Raw genomic sequence first — 17607 nt, 5'->3', positions numbered from 1 at the left:
TCCCATGTATCCGCTTTAAATATTTAAAGCCTAGATTTCATATACTGAAGTGTCTGTGCTGGGTTCCATTGCAGCAGATGCAGCATTGTGGTCTGATCTAAATTGCCTTATGTGGAAAACACTTCTAGTGCCAGAGGGCCAATTTAGATTAAGTTGTTGCACTCTACTGACATCATTGCATCAGAAGCGCTGAATCTAGTGATGACATCACTTGGCAAGCACTTGTCTTATATGGTTCTTTTTCAAGCCTAAATGCAAAATTTGCGAAACTGTTACGTAAATGAGGGCGTTGTTATCTGTCAACAGTTCTTGATAATGAGATCTTCTTCTGGTTACTAGTCATCCCCTCCCACAGCTCTCTGGGAAACATTCTAATTACAAGAATCGTAAGGCCATCCCATGAAAAGACATACATTTGATAGTTCAAGAAAAGAGAGGAATACTTCAAAACTGAAGTATAGATGGCTGAATTGGAAAGTATCAGTTGTGTTTATTACAACATATTCTTGATCTGGCGCCATCATTTAGGAAGCCGCAAATGCAATATACATAGTGATTTTATTGTTACCCAACAGGTAGTCGGTCACGCATTATTACCCTGTGACCTCAGAGTAGCACATTTTAGGCAGTAAAAACCTATCAGTGAAAGCAGAGATGTATAAATATAATCATTCTGAGCTATGTTTTGTACATCCAGGCCTGTGATCTTCAATGCTCCTTCTCGGACGATGATGCCTCGAGGGCGCGCTGCTTGTTGTCCCGCTGCCAGAATGTCTTAAGTTTACGGTAGAAGGCCTTGCAGCTGAAGCCGTCCTGCACCCCGTTCTTAATGTGGTTCTGCAGCGAGTGGAGGGTGGGGAACATCCTGCAGCAAGCCATGCATTTGTGGCCGTTCTGCTGCGATGGAAGCCACCTGGCGGCCATGATAATATCTTGGGAAGTAATGGTGTCTTTAGGGCTCAGCGTCGACGTAGATTTTCGTTTTGAGCCCAGGAGGCATGTGCTACATGGCGAAGACGGGGCGGAGCAATTGCTGTTGGCGCCACAATGTCGCGGCACGTCCCCGGCAGTCTCCCTTGCTTCATCCACAGGTGTCTCAATGAGGCAGCAGGATTCCAGCATGCTGTCTGTCTCCAGGCACACAAAATAGCTGTAGGGGGAGAACCAGGGACGGTATACAGTGCAGTTTGCCCGGGCCAGATCTAGGAATTTGGAGTCCGAAGACTCTTCTGTAAAGAAAGCAAAACAATAGTGTTGGAAGTTGCTTACATTATTGCTGTAGGACACTGTATGACAATATGATGCACACAGACATAGGCCCTCATTACGAGTCTGGTGGTCTTAAGATGGCCAGACTCGCAGTGGCGGTCGGACCACCGTGGTCGTGGCGGTCCGACTGACTCATTACAACCATGGCGGAGCTGCCACGGTCCAACCGCCGACACTGCTAGGTTGCCGTCAGTCGACAGCCTGGCGGTCTCAGCGGTTGTAATCCACCAGGGTGGCGCTGCATGCAGCGCTGCCCTGGGGATTACGACTCCCGAATCCACCAGTCTTTTCAAGGCGGTTGGACCCCCATGGAAAGGCTGGCGGAATGAGGGTATCGGGGGCCCACTGGGTGCCCCATCGCACTGCCCATGCTTTTGGCATGGGCAGTGCAGGGGCCCCCATGGACAGCCCAGTCGCACTACCCGAATTACGAGTAGTGGAAAGCGCAGCAGGTGCTACTGCACCCGCCGGCTCGATTATGCGCCGGCATCAATGTTAAGGCCCAGTTTCCCGCTGGGCCGATGGGTGGAAATGCTGTTTCCACCTGCTGGCCCAGCGGGACACTTGTAATAAGGCCGGCGGTGTTCTGGCCACACTGGTGGTCAGATGGTGGTACGAGTTTGGCAGCTAGCCTCAGCCACTTGCCAAACTCGTAATGAGGGCCATAGGCACACTCACATACCCTTTAAGATAAACTTACTTTTGCACATACATATGAGCATGGAGCTGTAATTATACCAAATAGGCTTATATTTAAGCGAGGAATTGTAGAAGGACAGAGGATAATGTGGCAGGTCATGTGCTGGGGGTGTGATTGTCTCTCTTACTGCACGTCCTATCACCCTTGTTTTGACTGACAAGTCTTTCTCTAATATTTACATAAATGCTTAATTAATTAATTGAATAAATAAATAAGTGCAGCAGCCTATAGTTTGTCATAAAAGCCCAATCATGCTGCTGCCACATGCCGGGGGTTACCAAACTGGTGGTGCCCAATGGAACAATCTTTGTTGAGGCCACCCAGGCCTCAGTTACGCCCTTCTTTCCTGATTCCCTCACTACCCTCTCCGCTGGCACCCCTCATCCCTCTCTCGCATTCATTTAATTTCTTTTATACCTCCCCTCATATCAGTATTGGGTGTCGGAGAGCTTAACATCACACACACATTATGCGGGTACAATGAAACAATGTGTAAATCAATGCATAGGAAATGTTAAATGCGACAGTGAGGGCCACGAGGTCTAAGAGTCGCATGCCACCAATACAGGTAGGCATTATATGTTGAGTGCTCCATCTGGAGAAAAGAAAGGGCATAGTTGCTAAGTTTTCACACAACACAGGAACTAAAGTTGCTACACAGTGATATGCGAAAAAGGAGCACTACAGCTCCATCTCTACTAAGATATGACACTATTGCTCAACTAACAAACTATTGCTCATTCCCCTAGCGCTGGTTTACCTTATGCAGTCTTGTGCCCATGCACAGCCATGCTTGCACCATAGTGCAGGGGTGTGTATCTGATGTCAAGCATAGGTTTTGTACTGTAAGGGTCATTTCCTTACAGCACAAAATTCTGTGCTTTGAAAAGGTTTAACCCTTAACACTTGGTGTGTGCTGAGCAGTTAGTTACACCTGCTTCGAGGAGGTGTAATTTGTTGACACAAATCCCTTTTCTGCCAATGATAATAGTTATCTATTAGTATAAGAATCCTTGAGTGGTTGCATGGGAACGTCCATGTGCCACCCAAATTACATCCACTTGAGACAAAGTGGCGCAAAGTAGAGCCTAGTGGTCCATAACTTTAGGGCTACTTTCCAACACAATTCAGGATTTGTGATGGCAGTAAAACAACACTTTGCACCAGGTCTGGGACACTTTTGAGATACAAATCCGGTGCAAACTGTTAGTAAATTTGTCCTGCAAACTCCATATATAAAATCTTACACAGTGGTTGGGGTTGCCTATAGTAGTACAAATGTAATACTACCCAAAGGAATTCTTTTTAGCAACTTTAGAATGATGAAAGAGTGAGAACAAAAGCAAAAAGGTTCTAAACATATGCCTTGTAGTTTGCACGCAGAACTTAAAAACCAGTTCATAGCTCACTGTGCTACATTAGGATGGTAACTTGTGAAGTGCAAATACCATGATGATCTCTGTGACCACAGCAATAACCCACTGAGCTATTGTTGGAAAATGGGTTATTGGTAAGGACAGGTAAGTACCTACACTTAGCAATAGGCCACTAACCTCCACTTAGGTCCTGTTAGGTCTCAGTAAATTAAACCCAGCTCAACCCTTGGTAGCTTGGCAACGAGTGGCAAGGCTTAACTTAGGAGACAGAGTGTAAAGCATTCAAGTATAACAAAACAGTAATTAAATAAAACACAGGAAACAGTTTAAAAATCCAAAACAATTTATAAAAATGGATTATATTTTTATCTTTAAAATGACACAAAAACGAATAAATTTGGATAAGGGGAACCGGAGATATGAATTTTTAAAGAATTATTGTTTTCTAGCGCCTAGAAACAAAAAGCGCCAGTCTGGTCGCACCTCGACCGGGGCAAAGTCAAAGTTTAAGGCCAACCATGATGGAGCCCCGCTCGGCTACAGCCTGCTGGAGGCCTCGGTCAAAAGTTTACCTTCGGACTTAGTTGTTTTTCTGAAGATTTTCTTCGGTGGGACGAACCTGCCAGTCCAATCCGACCTCCTGGAACTCATCCTCGGATACGTGTCACGGGAACCCTCGGTGGAGACTTTTACCTTCGGACTTAGTCGTTTTTTCGAGGTGAAAATCCTTCGACTGGGGCAAACCTGGATCTTGATCCGACGTCCTTGGAACCCTCCTCGGATATGCTGGGTGGAAGGTCCCGGTCAACTTCCTACGTTCGGACTTAGTATCTTTTTTGGAGATTTTCTTCACCGGGACGAACCTGCAAGTCAGGCCGGGTCGCAGTTGAGGCAAGCCGGCTTGAGTTGCTGCAGCAGGTCGGTCCCTCTATGGAGCTTTTTTTCAAAAGTTCTCCAAACTTCTGGATCTTCTCCCAGATGTTCCTTTAAGGTTCTTCTGGGGTCCAGAGCTCACCCCAAGGTTCCAGAAGCTCTGAGATGATCCTTGGGGGTGTGGACTACAACTCCCAGAATGCCCCTGGCACAAACTCCTTTTTGGTCACTGGACAGTGGTCAGCTGGTTGATTTCTTCAGGAGTTGGTGCAGGGGGCTCTGGTTAGCAATTTTCACCTGTAGCAAACAGGGAGCCCCTCCTTGAACCAGTTGAAGCCAGGCAAAGTCCTTCTTGTGGTGAAGCCCAAGTGTGCAGCTGGTGCAGTCCTTCAGATTGCAGGGCCCAGTTGCAGGCCAGGGGTCCAGCAGGGCAGTCCTTCTTCTTCTGTAGTTCTTCCCGGGGGGGGAGATCTGGAAGGGCACTGAGGTGTGGGTGCAGGTCTGCCAGTTTTATCCTTGCTCCTGGGTGAAAAACAGGGGGGTCCTAGTTCTCCAATCAGGGGCAGGGTCTTTCCCCCTGTGATGACCACTTCCTGGGAAGTGTGGCAAAAATCAATCCCAGGGAGCAACATTCCTCGAAAATCCATAATGGCTGAAAGTGATTTTTGGAGGTTACATCTGGCTGAGACCCACCATTGGTGTGGCTAAAAATCCTAAACACACCCCTCTCCTGCCCTCTCCTAATCTAATCAAGGGGGCACCTAATTGTCTGGGTTTGCAGGATGTGGAGTGTTCCTGGGTTGCTCCAAATGTCCTTCTCTGCCTTTGAAGACCAGTTTGGCAGCCCTCCCCCTTCCTGCCTCACCATCTGCTGAGGGGAGATCTCCTCCCACAGGCACATCTCTTTGTGTGAAGCCAGGCCACTTCACACCTCATCAAGGCAGCCTGTCAGAGCGCAGCAGCAAAAACAATGCAGGGCTGAAGTTGGCAACTTTTCAGGTAAAGTTGAAAACTCTTTACCTGAACAAGTTATATTAAATCCAACAACTGGCGGTTAATTTGATACCAAACTCTTAGTATCTGTCACTTAAGGGGACTTTTAGAATTAAAATAAAGTCTCCCCATTCTAACCTATGAAGGCAATTCACTACAATGAGGGAAAAACGAATTTGGCTGTTTTTACCTCACCAGAGCTTATAAAACTATTTTTATAAGGTCCCTGCTTATAGTTACATGGCACCCAGCCCTGGGGGCAAATAGGGCACATAGGTGTGACTTATATGTAAAAATAAGGTAGTTTAAGACTTTGGAACTACTTTTAATTCCAAAGTCGAATTTGCATATAACTTTAATTTAAAAGCAGCCAGCAAGGCAGGCCTGCCTTTAAAATGACACTGGGCACCTCAGCAGTGCACCTATGGGTGCACTACCTGTGCTGGGGTCCCTAAACCTACATGCCCTACCATATACTAGGGACTTATAGGTAGATTGACTTAGCCAATTATAATTAGCCTAATTTGCATACTGATTTTACACAGAGCACAGGCCCTGGGACTGGTTAGCAGTACCCAGGGCACCATTAGAGTCAGGAAAACACCAGCAAAAAGTGGAAAATGGGGGCAAAAAGTTAGGGGGCCTCTGCAATCAGCCCTGTTCTCTCACAGTTATCTACATAAAAATACAAGTATGTAGTTTGTATACATGTTGTGCTTTGCAGCATGAACTTTAACCCTCTATTACTTTAGCATGAGCCAAAACCATCACTAAACGAATCACAGATCTGTCCATCAAGCGCATTAATCTCCAGAGTTAGCATGCTGTTGTAATTAATCCCTGAAAAAAGGCCGCACACACACAGATCTCAGCAGGCTGCTCTTATTTCTGTTCAGCCTGTGACTCAAATGGCACCCTCTCGACCTTGGCACCACGTGTGATCGCAGTGGTTGCACCACCCTAAAGCGGACACTGTTACCGAATAGCAAGCCTTGATTCCACCTCATGCCTCTTTTTTTAAACCACCCTAAGCTTGTTTTCTTATTTCTCATTGTTTAAGATTATTCACATCACTGCATTTTCAGTTTGCCTCAGTGTCTCTTCCTCCTTCCTTGTCCCTTTTCTGGTGATGAAAAATATGTCCTGGTACCCAAAAATTATTGTTGATGCCAATAACCAGCAGCCATAGGCACAAAATAAGCACTACCGTTTCCCTTGTACCTCCCTCCTACATTCTGCAGTCTCCTTGGAAATGCTAGACGTTGATTAAAGCGAGATCCATGCATATTGTAGCCAAATCATGCTTTAAGAAGCTCACCATACACTGGTTAGGAAGAAGCCAGGGAAGGTTATGTTAGTAAGGAAAACCTGCAGAGATTTGGGGTCGCAGGGTTTCTGTGAACAAGCAGCGCTCTGCAACGTTGAAGGATGAGCAGTATATTGTATTACTTTCTGTGTCACATAGCAGTTGTAAAATAATAAATCAGTCACTCTGTATTGTACACACCTGTAATCGCATGATATTAGGTTACTCAGGTTTCTGACGAGTTATGTGACATCACAGAGGACTCACTGCAGTGTGACGTCATGGAACCCAGAGGTAACCGAGTATTGAGACATGAGAGGAACATGCAAATAAACTGAACGTTTTTAATTCCAGAGGGAACACAGTATACTGAAATGTTTTTGCTCTGATGTTAAAAATGCACCACTTTCCGTTTTTTCATGTTGAACTTTTCATGTGCAGTGTGGATGTGTGCATATACAGTTATGAGTGCCCGTATGTACATATTTGTGCCATGCCAGTAAACATATGTTACCAAAAAAACGTTCCCTGACATTTGGAACACGTGCACTGGGCCTGCAGTGACCTATTGATTATTACAGTGAAAAGTCCAAGTTACTAACAGTACTGCAGCACGTTTTATGGTTAGTGTTGAAGTGCTATCGGTTTCTCTTCTGTGTTCTAGATATAAGCAAGGATGCTGTACTGCTATACAGGAGAGGAGGCTCTCAACTAGCACACCAAAGTGAGGATGAGCGACGTGAACTCTTTTCAGGTGATTGACACAATTAGTGCCAGTAGACCCCTGTCAGGAGTTTGAGGCCCTCCTCCACCCACAGGCTTCTGCCTGTGCCTCATCCTTGGTGTCTAGTGGGAGAGCTCTGCTTTCCTACTAGGCTACATTCTGCCTCTCTCCAAATTTCTCTGCTTTGCTCTCTGCTTCTCTTCTGTCCCTTTGTGCTCCTTTTGCTTCCCTACTCTCCTCCTCGTTTTTCTCTCACTCCGCTCTCTCACTTTCACTCTCCCCCCTATCTCTCTCTCCCCTGTCGCTGCTGCCCGCCCCCTTTTTGTGGCCCGCCCCCTTTGTCTTGCCGTTTTTAGCCCCCACTCCCACCTCCCAGCTGTCCTCTCTCCCTCCCACCTCCCTACTTTATGGCGACTGCTGCGTGGTTGCGAAGCAGATGCGGGCAGTGGGCACGCCAAAGGCAAGTCCGTCTGTGCCCGTCCACGCCCACCACCTGAACCTCTGGCTCCCGCCCCCCCCACCGCCGCCATGCACGTCCTCACTACGATAACGCCACCCTCCACACCCTCAACACCGGCCGATCTCCTGCCTGCCTTCAAGCCTACCCGTGGACCCTTCTTCTGCTGGAACAGCACCTTCACCAGCCTCCACACCAATGACTCACCCACCGAGGCAGGACGCAACCTTCTCAGATGTATCCTCCTCAACACCGCTCCATCCACAAGCACGCAGTAGAGCTATGGAATCTACTCGACTCAGCCTCCCCAGACGTCGCCTTCCTGACCGAGACCTGGATGAACCCCTCCTCAGCGCCTGACATTGCCATAGCCATCCTGGACGGCTACAAGATCACCCACAGAAGCCGCTCCAACAGACCAGGAGGAGGCATCGCCATCGTCCACAAGAACACCCTCAGGATCACGACCAGCACCGAAGACATCCTCAGCACTGCCGAGCACCTGCACTTCCAGATCCACACTGCTCCAAACACCCTCTGAGATAATCTCATCTACTGACCCCCTGCCCCCTGACAGCAGTTCAGCGACTCCATCACAGATGTCATCAGCACGCACGCTCTTGCATCCACTGACTACATACTCCTTGGGGACTTAAACATCCACCTTGAGAACACCAATGACAATAACACCGCCACCCTGCTCTCCAACCTTGGCCTCAAACAGCTTGTCATGACACCGACCCACTCCGCAGGACACACACTCGACCCTAGTTTAACCATCAGCAATCACATCTCCTTCAGCCACACCACTGAACTCCACTGGACAGAGTTGGAACAAGGTCACTGAAGACCAACTTATCGCGACCCTCTCCCGGAACCCACCCATCGACATCACCGACACTGATCAACTCATCCAAGCCGCCAAGAGAACCACCTTCAAAGACCGAATCAACAACAACGCACACAGCCACAAGGAGCTCTTCAACGTCGTGACGGAACTATCCAACCCCAGCTCCAACGACATCCTGCCATCCCAAGACCTCTGCGACTCCCTAGCCTCCTCCTTCCACCGTAAGATTGCAGACATACATGACCGCTTCAGCACCCACACCACTCAGCAACCACCAACACCACAGATTCACCTCCGACCAACCTCCTGCTCTCCTGGACCCCCGTCAACGACAACAACACCATCGAAATCATGAACACCATCCACTCTGGCTCTCCATCTGACCCCTGCCCTCACCACATCCTCAACAAAGCAAGCTCTGTCATCACACCCTAACTACGGAAGATCATCAACAGCTCCCTCGAGTCCGCCACCTTCCCTGAGAGCTGGAAGCACACCAAGATAAATGCCCTCCTAAAAAAACGCAAGGCGGACCAAAAGGCCCTCAAGAACTTCCGGCCTATCTCCCTGCCCCCCTCCCCTGCAAAAGTAATCGAGAAGGCTGTACACAGACAACTGACCCGCTTACTTGAGGAGAATTGCACCCTGGACCCTTCTCAATCCGGATTCCGCAGCAACCACAGTATCGAAACCGCCTCTTCGCCGCCACAGACGATATCGGAACCATACTGGACAATGGCGAAACCATGGCCCTCATCCTCTCAGCTGCGTTCAACACCATCTGCCACCACACCCTACGCTCACACCTCAGCAATGCAGGAATCCGCAACACAGCCCTGGACTGGGTCACCTCCTATCTCACCGGCAGAACTCAGAGAGTCCACCTCCCCACATTCCGCTCAGAGGCCACCAAAATCATCTGCGGCATACCCCAGGGTTCGTCCCTCAGCCCGACCCTCTTCAACGTCTACATGGCCCGCTCGCTAACATCGTCCAATCCCACAACCTCAACATCATCTCATATGCTGACGACACCCAGCTGATCCTCTCCTACACCAAGGACTCTGCCAAGACCTACTTCCATGAAGGAATGAAGGCCATCACCGAATGGATGAAGAGCAGCTGCCTCAAACCCAATTCCGACTAGACAGAAGTCCTCATCTTTGGCTCCACCCCCTCTGCATGGGATGACTCCTGGTGGCCTGCCACTCTCAGAGCCGCTCCGACTCCCACCGACCTCGCACGCAACCTAGGATTCATTCTAGACTCCTCATTATCCATGACCCAGCAATTCAACAGCATCTCCTCCTCCTGCTTCAACACCCTCCGCATGCTCCGAAAGATCTACAAATGGATACCCACCGAAACCATAAGAACAGTCACCCAAGCCCACATAAGCAGCAAACTGGACTACGGCAATGCCCTCTACGCAGGAGCCACGGCCAAACTCCAGAAGAGGCTGCAATGCATCCAGCACGCCTCCGCACGCCTCATTCTGGACATCCACTGCCACATCACATACCACCTGAGAAACCTGCACTGGCTCCCAGTCAACAAGAGAAGCACCTTCAAACTCCTCACCCATGCTTACAAAGCAATGCACAACACCGGACCAGAATACCACAATAGACGGCTCTCCTTCTACACCCTGACCCGGCATCTCCGCTCTGCCGACCTGGCCCTCGCAACCGTCCCACATGTCTGCAGAACTACAACCGGCAGTAGATCATTCTTGCAACTCACTGCCAAAACGTGGAACACTCTTCCCACCCACCTGCGCCAGACCAAAGACCTCCTTACCTTCAGGAAACTTCTCAAGACCTGGCTGTTCGAGCATTAGCAGCTCCACCCCCCCTCCCCCCCCAACAGCACTTTGAGGCCCTCATGGGTGAGTAATGCACTTTACAAATTCCTGATTGATTGATTGAGTAGAGGTTACCTGTTCAGGTGCATCTGCTGCATAAACACCGCTTTAATCAGATTAAATGTGCATATACTTTGTGTGTTTGCCTCTTATAATGCCTCCATTCTGTCAAACCTATTTTAAGGTATTTGGGGAATTATTGTTGTGTACTTCACCTTAACCACAATGCCCCTTCAACTGAAGTTGTTTAGGAGAAATTTTACTTTGGTATTGCAAATATTTTCAGTTATGATTTTTTTTTTAAACAAAACCTTAACATCTCTTTTACAGAGCTATCTTATCATGTGAATGCTTTCTATTTTAATTACTTCTTTAAAGTAATGAACCTCTGCACATGGCCTTCACGTAATTGCATATAAACATGATTACTGAGTATGTCCACACTCCTGTTTTGGTGGCTCTACTCTTACGTTGTTATTGGGCTGAATATTTGCCTATCTACTATTAATTAGCATCCGAACATGTATCTTAAAAACTCACCCACGTCGTTTTTGTTTTTTACACAATCCCTGAAGGCACTTCTGTATTCCTCTCAGTTACATCATGCCGGTAACTGATGTACCCTTTCCCGTGTCTGTATTTTCACACACTGGCACTGTGATAGTGCACGACTGCGTAGGTACTAGCAAACATTTTCCCAGGGGCCAAAACATTTGGTGTGGCCGCATGAAAGCTCAAGGGGACCACGTGCACCGAACTATGAGTATCCATGCACATGGTGTCTAATGACTGGCTCCCCTTCCCTAAAAAAGCCTAGTCCACGAGAGGGTTCTGTTCTCTAAAGTCAATACAAGAGAGTTCTGTTCTCTGAAGTTTGTTTACAAGGTGAACATTTGTTAAATATGCCTTTCAAGGCATCTGATTAAAACCTCACACAATAGAGCTATTGTGAATATATCAGAAACGTTACAAAATACATTTCCCATGAGGCGATGAATGAAAGAAAAGGTAGACAAATGCATTAAGGCAACAAAATATTTGAAAAATGAATAAACTTCGTCCGAAGGTGATTCTTGAATGAACATTATGAAACTCCCCTACCCCTCCCCCCAAAAAAATCACTAATGTGAACTATGCACCTTTCATGATTTCTGCAATCCACCTGGACAACAAATCCCAATAACACAGGTGCATTAGGAAAGTGATGCAATGAACTCTAATCCAATAACACATGAGCAAAATGGAATTGATATTCATCACATGATCAAGGTCCAAGGGGGCCTGAAACACGTCAGGGCTTTTGCAAAAAATTACGATCTTTTTACTGAGAGCAGGATTCAGGGCCTTTTTTTCCGCAGAGATAATTTAACAGAGAATCTAGCTGTTTTCCTGCACCCCCGTGCAGCCCCCTCCCAAGCTTTCTTGGGCTCCAAAGTCTGCATTCCCTGGGCCCAAAATATAAGGGGTGCTGCATCCAGCCCCTGTTCTGAGTCTTATTAGGTCCCGGGAATCCCATACCCGTGGCCAAACCAATAAAAAAGGGGAAGTGTGCTGCCGCCCATCCCCCGAGCATTCTTAGTTCCCGGGAAACCCATACCCCAGGGACATTTTTTGTTTACAAGGGACCTTCCCATGTGTCCTATGGAGTAAGAATACCTGTATCCTGACCCCTTAGATGTTTTTACACTGTTTTTTCCCACCCTCGGGTAATGTGAGAAACATAATGGGGGCCACAATTTATCTGTCAGGTTGCGGCCAGCCAATCAGGGCCCCGCTTTTCCTCCGAATCCGAGGAGGATCTGTGTCCATATAAATATACAAATTTGGTTTTTGTTAGACCGGGCATCTTTTTGGCCTGTCTCCCCTGTCTTTTTGCCTTCTGACCTCCTGTTTTTATGGTTTACTGGACTCTTGTTTTGCTGGTTTATTGTCTCTGTGCACTTTACCCCTGCTGATCAGTGCTAAAGTGCAAGTGCTCCCTAGGTAACTTGTACTGTTGATTGGTTTATCCATAATTGGCATATCTGATTTATTGGTAAGTCCCTGCTAAAGTGCACCAGAGGTAGCCCTGTAAACGTGGCTCAGACCTGCTACTGCAGTGACTGTGTGTGCACTTTTAAACTGTCAATTCGACCTGGCAAGTCTACCCACTTGCCGGGCCCAAACCTTCCCTTTTGGTACATGTAAGGCACCCCTAATGTAGGCCTTGGGTAGACCCATGGGCAGGGTGCAGTATATGAAAGGTAGGACATGTACTGGTGTGTTATACATGTCCTAACAGTGAAATACTGCCAAACTCCATAATAGGTTAACATGGGGGCTGCCTTTAAATCATTTTAAAGCGCTGATTCCCTTTGAGGGCAGATAGATATGTGGAGTTTGGGGTCTCTCAACTCACAATTGAAAAATACATCTTTTAGTGAAGTTGGTTTTTAGATTGTGAGTTTGAAAATGCCACTTTTAGAAAATAGACATTTTCTTGCTTAAACCATTCTGTGACTTTGCCTGTTTGTGGATTCCCCATCTGGGTTAGTTTGACAGTTGGGCTGTTGTGAATTCCCTCGAGACAGTGACACAAAAGGAGTCTGGGGTGTAGCCTGCATATCCTGATGGGCCATCTTAGCTAGAGTGGAGGGAGGAGTGGTCGCTTACACCTCAAAGGATTGTGCCTGCCCTCACAGAATGCAGTCTCCAACCCCCTGGTGTGCATCTGTGGCCTGGCTTGGACAAGGAAGGATCTTGAAAGCACTTGAGACTTTGAAGTTGGCAAACTTCAAAGCAAAGGCAGAACAGGGCATAAGAAGAAGACCCAAACCACGGACTGGTAGAATCTTTCTGGAAGAGGAACCTCTGCCAAGGAAAAGAGCTGAAGAGCTGGAGAAGGAGTACTGTCCCTTTGCTGTGTTACTTTGCTGGACTCGCCTGCAGTTACTGCTTCTGCTTGAAAAGAGTGCAAAGGGTGAACTTTGCTGTGTGTCTTGCTTGAGAGAGTTCTGCAAGGGCTTGGAGTAGAGCTTGCCTCCTGTTTGAAGTCTCAGGGACACCAAAGACTTCAGTTTCCTCGACCTGCAACACTAGGAACTGTGTGTTTTGTGCTGTTCAAGAGGATAAACCAGTACGACATCGCCAACAACGCCGCTAGCCTGCACCGTGACCTGCTGATGCCGCACGGAGTTGCATTGCTCCGTTTCGCACTGCGACCCCGGTCTCACCGAGCCGCTGCTCGCACCATGACCTGTGGGCCATGCACTCCAGAATCGCTGCTCACACCGCAACCTGGGCGTCCCCAATGATGCCGCTCCTGCTGACACTGGTGCCGCTGCCTACGCTCGTGAGGTACACGAAGCACCATCTCATCCCGCACCGCAGCCCTGTTCCACCGACGCCAGCGTCATCGACTCCAGTGTCATCACCAGGCATCCTGCCTTCACCGACGCCTGTGGACACCGCTCATGACTGTCATGAAGCCCCGACCCGCACCACTGGCTTGGGCCTACCGATGATAGCGATTCTGCAATGATGACGCTGCTGCCTGCACCGTGACCTGATGACACTGCACATCGCATCGCCCTGCTTCACACCGCAGCCCTGGTCTCACTGATGCAGCTAGACACCGTCACCAAGCCGCTGCCTGCAACGTGGCCTGTGGGCAACACACGCCGCATCATCCCACTTCGCATCGCATCCCCCACGCCAGCGCTTCTGACTTCATCAGCCCGGAGTTCGATCCGCTAGGCGTGTGACTTCAAGGGCCCTACGACTCCCACACCGACTCCAAAACTGACACCGTGGCGCCAGTGCCACCACTCTCCAGAGCTCCCGCGAGGATCACAATACCCTGCAATTCCACAGGTACTGATTGCGTGTCTTCCCGACACAGAAGCACGACGCTGTGATAGCCCCAAGTGAAGCTATGGACTTCAAGGAACTGTAATTTTGAGTAAATCTTGCATAATTAATATATTTATTACTGTATGGTTGACTTTTATCGTATTTGATCTTATTTTAAATAGATAAATATTGGCTATTTTTCTAAAACTGGTGTGGTGTCATTTTGTAGTGTCTTCATTTATTACTGTGTGTTATATGCAAATGCTTACACATTGCTTCTGAGATAAGCCTGACTGCTCATGCCAAGCTACCAAGGGGTTGAGTAGGGGTTATCTGAGCAGGTATCTCCCTTATCCTGACTAGAGTGAGGGTCCCTACTTGGACAGGGTGCAAACCGACTGCCAACTATAGACCCCATTTCTTACAGTTTTCATTTAATGACTACAAAACTACTGAATACATTTACACCACTCACAAAAAAGGTGCTTTCCAGATCAAAAGCTAGCTTTCTGCTAAATGTGGAGTAAATCTGCCCAGCGGTTTGGTCTGTAGTTGTGTTCAAAATCCCTATGGAATTTAAAATGGGGAAAACACGTTTTAGGACTCCCTCTTTGTCTCTGTCCCTGCTTGACGAATCACCCTGAAACTTTACATATAGCAGCTGAAGTGAGCGTCAAATTTGTTTGGAAAATTTTGTGACGATTCATCAACCTGCAGCAAAGTAAAAAAATAAAATAAAAAAAAACGCTTTTCCAATAGAAACTAGGTCCTATCTATAACTAGCTACTGGCAACCGCCAGTTGGTTATATATATATCCATGTAATTTGATCTAATATATGTTACTAGAATCGCTACATGCCAATTTAGAACTATATCAATCATTTTGTATTTTATTAGCAGCAAGCTTAAAGGCTTTTTTTGTTGTTTTCTTTTGAATGGGGAAGGTTTTTTCTAAATCGTAAATACAATACTCGACTATGCTATTAGTGTATGCAGTAAAACAAGAGAACAATACCTACTTTTGTAGTTAAGAATGTAGAATTTTAGATAAGAACAGTTTTTGCGTTGTTAAAGAACTCATTCTGTCTGTACGAGGTAGAGATTGTTAAAGCTGTTTTCTTGAAGGTGCAACTAAGAGTGAGTTCTGATTAGAATGTTTAGGCTTTGTTTACCTTTAATGATTAGATTATTGGGAAAATAGTTAAAAATGGTCAGGACCACAGAAATCATTCAATTCTGTGGCTGCAGCATTTATCACGCCATTATGGATTTACTGTATTTATCACATATTTGGCACACAATTTGCAGAACTCACCGAATACATATTTCTGCCTCAGATTGATCAAAATAATACTGCAAAAGAACGTGCTCTATATTTGGCCTCTGCTTGCCTTATTTTTAGGTAGCCATGCTACGTAATTTGCTAATCCATTGTCCAATACTTTTGGTGGCCCGACTATGTTAAAGGTCGCAGTGGGGTTTCGAGGCTGTCATTATGATGATGAAACCCATATTGCACCTAGGCTTGTGAAATATTTTTATTGTTGCATGGGTCTCTTTGAAATATGGGTTTTATGCCCCTGCATTTTTTTTGCAATAAAACATTCAAATAATTATCTAAATTGTACAATAATGTCATCAAGGTATCAGTGTGTATGTAGGGATGTGTGTGTGTGTGTCCTTCCAAACCCTGTTAATTAAAATCTATACTTGTGGTCCTAAACCCACTGAAATTAATTTTTTATGATAGGCAACACAATCATACCTCTGGTTCTAAGGGTCAAATCATAAACTCAAAGGGCATGCAATGTCAGCAGTTCAGATGGGTTTACAAGGGCAAAATAGATTGAAAAAAAACAAGAATGCAGTGACGCTAATTGAGAAGAGCTGTTTCTACATTTTTGTTTTTTTCTTAAATTAAGTCTCATTTTAAATTTGGGGAAACAAAATATTTTATGCACTTACATAAAGTTGCATGAGGGATGTAGACTCACCATGGCAGATGCGTGAACCGGACAAACTGCTGTCGCTGCATAAAGAACAGCGCCGGTGCTTGTTGCGCTCGTCTCCTCTGGATTCGGATACCATAGCTAGCTTGGGCATACCTGCAGGATGAAGAAATGATACCCCTAATTAATAAAATCCACATAAATTCCCCTGACAGTCTGGACTTTGTTTTTTGTCTTTCACCATTGTTACTTGACGGCAGCAGAATGAGTTGCCAATATCCCCATAAAACTTATCCCCCGTGGCTCGTGACCACAGTCAATGGAATTGTCCAGAAGTACCAGACCAGCCATTAGACCTGTGGGCTCTTGAAAAGGCTGCAGGAAAAAAATTATTAATAATTTCAATAATATTAAATTATCTTTATCAACAATACAGTAAGTGGTATTCATGCAAACTGCAGACTTTAACATTGAAAGAATCATGTAAGATGCTCACAACGTTATTGATTGAAATTCGGGAGAAACACATCTAGAAAACAACAAATAATTGTATGTGGCCAAAAACATACTTTTTACAGCATACGTTTATGGTGTGACTAAAGTTAGTGTGGTCACAGAGACAGTATTGCTACAATACTTTTATTTAACAATTACAGTTGCACAGTTAAGGCGTACAAGTCATACAGTTACCAAAGCAGCGGAAGAAGTATAATTACTGTAGTTAAAAAGTGTAGTTGGAGTATTGTTGACTGACTTGGTTCACTAGTACAGTTAGTGTTGTATAGTAACACATCAATTTATTTTGACAGTACAGTGACACAGCTAGAATAGTTACAAATTACTATATTTAGATAGGACAGTTAGACATAATATTATTAGAAATGGTTTACAATTAGTAATGAGCAAAGTTATAGTGCAGACCTACTTTAGGTTTAGCATTGTTAAGGAAATATAGGTAGTATCATTCCAGAGTTTAGATACAGCCCTAGTATTACTGCAGAGGTGGTATAGTTGCAAAGGCTACTTGCTTAATGAGTTTGAATAGTTACTGCATAGTATAGCTTAAGAACGCATAGATGCAATGTTAGTATAGATACAGAAATAGTATAGGTACAGATGTAGTAATGTTGCAGTACTGCTATAGTTGCAGAGCACTCATAGTTAGTGTTACAGATAAAGCTGTATTATAGTTACACTGCTTGTATAGTTACATTGCCAGTTCAATTACAGCATTAGCATAGTTAACCGGGTAGTATAATTGCAGCATTAGACACAGATACAGTCACAGACACAGATTTCTTATAGTTACAGCATTAGTACTACATACAGGTAAAATAGTTACAATGTTATTATAATTACTCTGGAGATACAGGGAGTGCAGAATTATTAGGCAAGTTGTATTTTTGAGGATTAA

The 17607-nt window shown here is 46.0% G+C and overlaps 2 protein-coding genes across 3 annotated transcripts in view; one reads left to right on the top strand and one right to left on the bottom strand.

Annotated features, from left to right (window-relative positions):
- NOS1AP (nitric oxide synthase 1 adaptor protein) overlaps nucleotides 1-17607 on the top strand; it is a 768603-nt gene that overhangs the window by 699420 nt on the left and 51576 nt on the right. The window lies entirely within an intron of this gene.
- LOC138294187 (spermatogenesis-associated protein 46-like) lies at nucleotides 560-16343 on the bottom strand. Its single transcript, XM_069233349.1, has 2 exons — nucleotides 16239-16343; nucleotides 560-1229 (listed from the first exon to the last, which is right to left on the bottom strand). The coding sequence occupies exons 1-2, from the start codon at nucleotides 16330-16332 to the stop codon at nucleotides 709-711; spliced, it is 615 nt and encodes a 204-aa protein (XP_069089450.1). The 5' UTR covers nucleotides 16333-16343; the 3' UTR covers nucleotides 560-708.

The sequence above is a fragment of the Pleurodeles waltl genome, chromosome 4_2 (assembly GCF_031143425.1).
Source record: "Pleurodeles waltl isolate 20211129_DDA chromosome 4_2, aPleWal1.hap1.20221129, whole genome shotgun sequence".
Lineage (NCBI taxonomy): Eukaryota > Metazoa > Chordata > Amphibia > Caudata > Salamandridae > Pleurodeles > Pleurodeles waltl.
The sequence above is the reverse complement of the archived record's forward strand: the minus strand, read 5'-3'. Positions and strand labels throughout refer to the sequence as shown.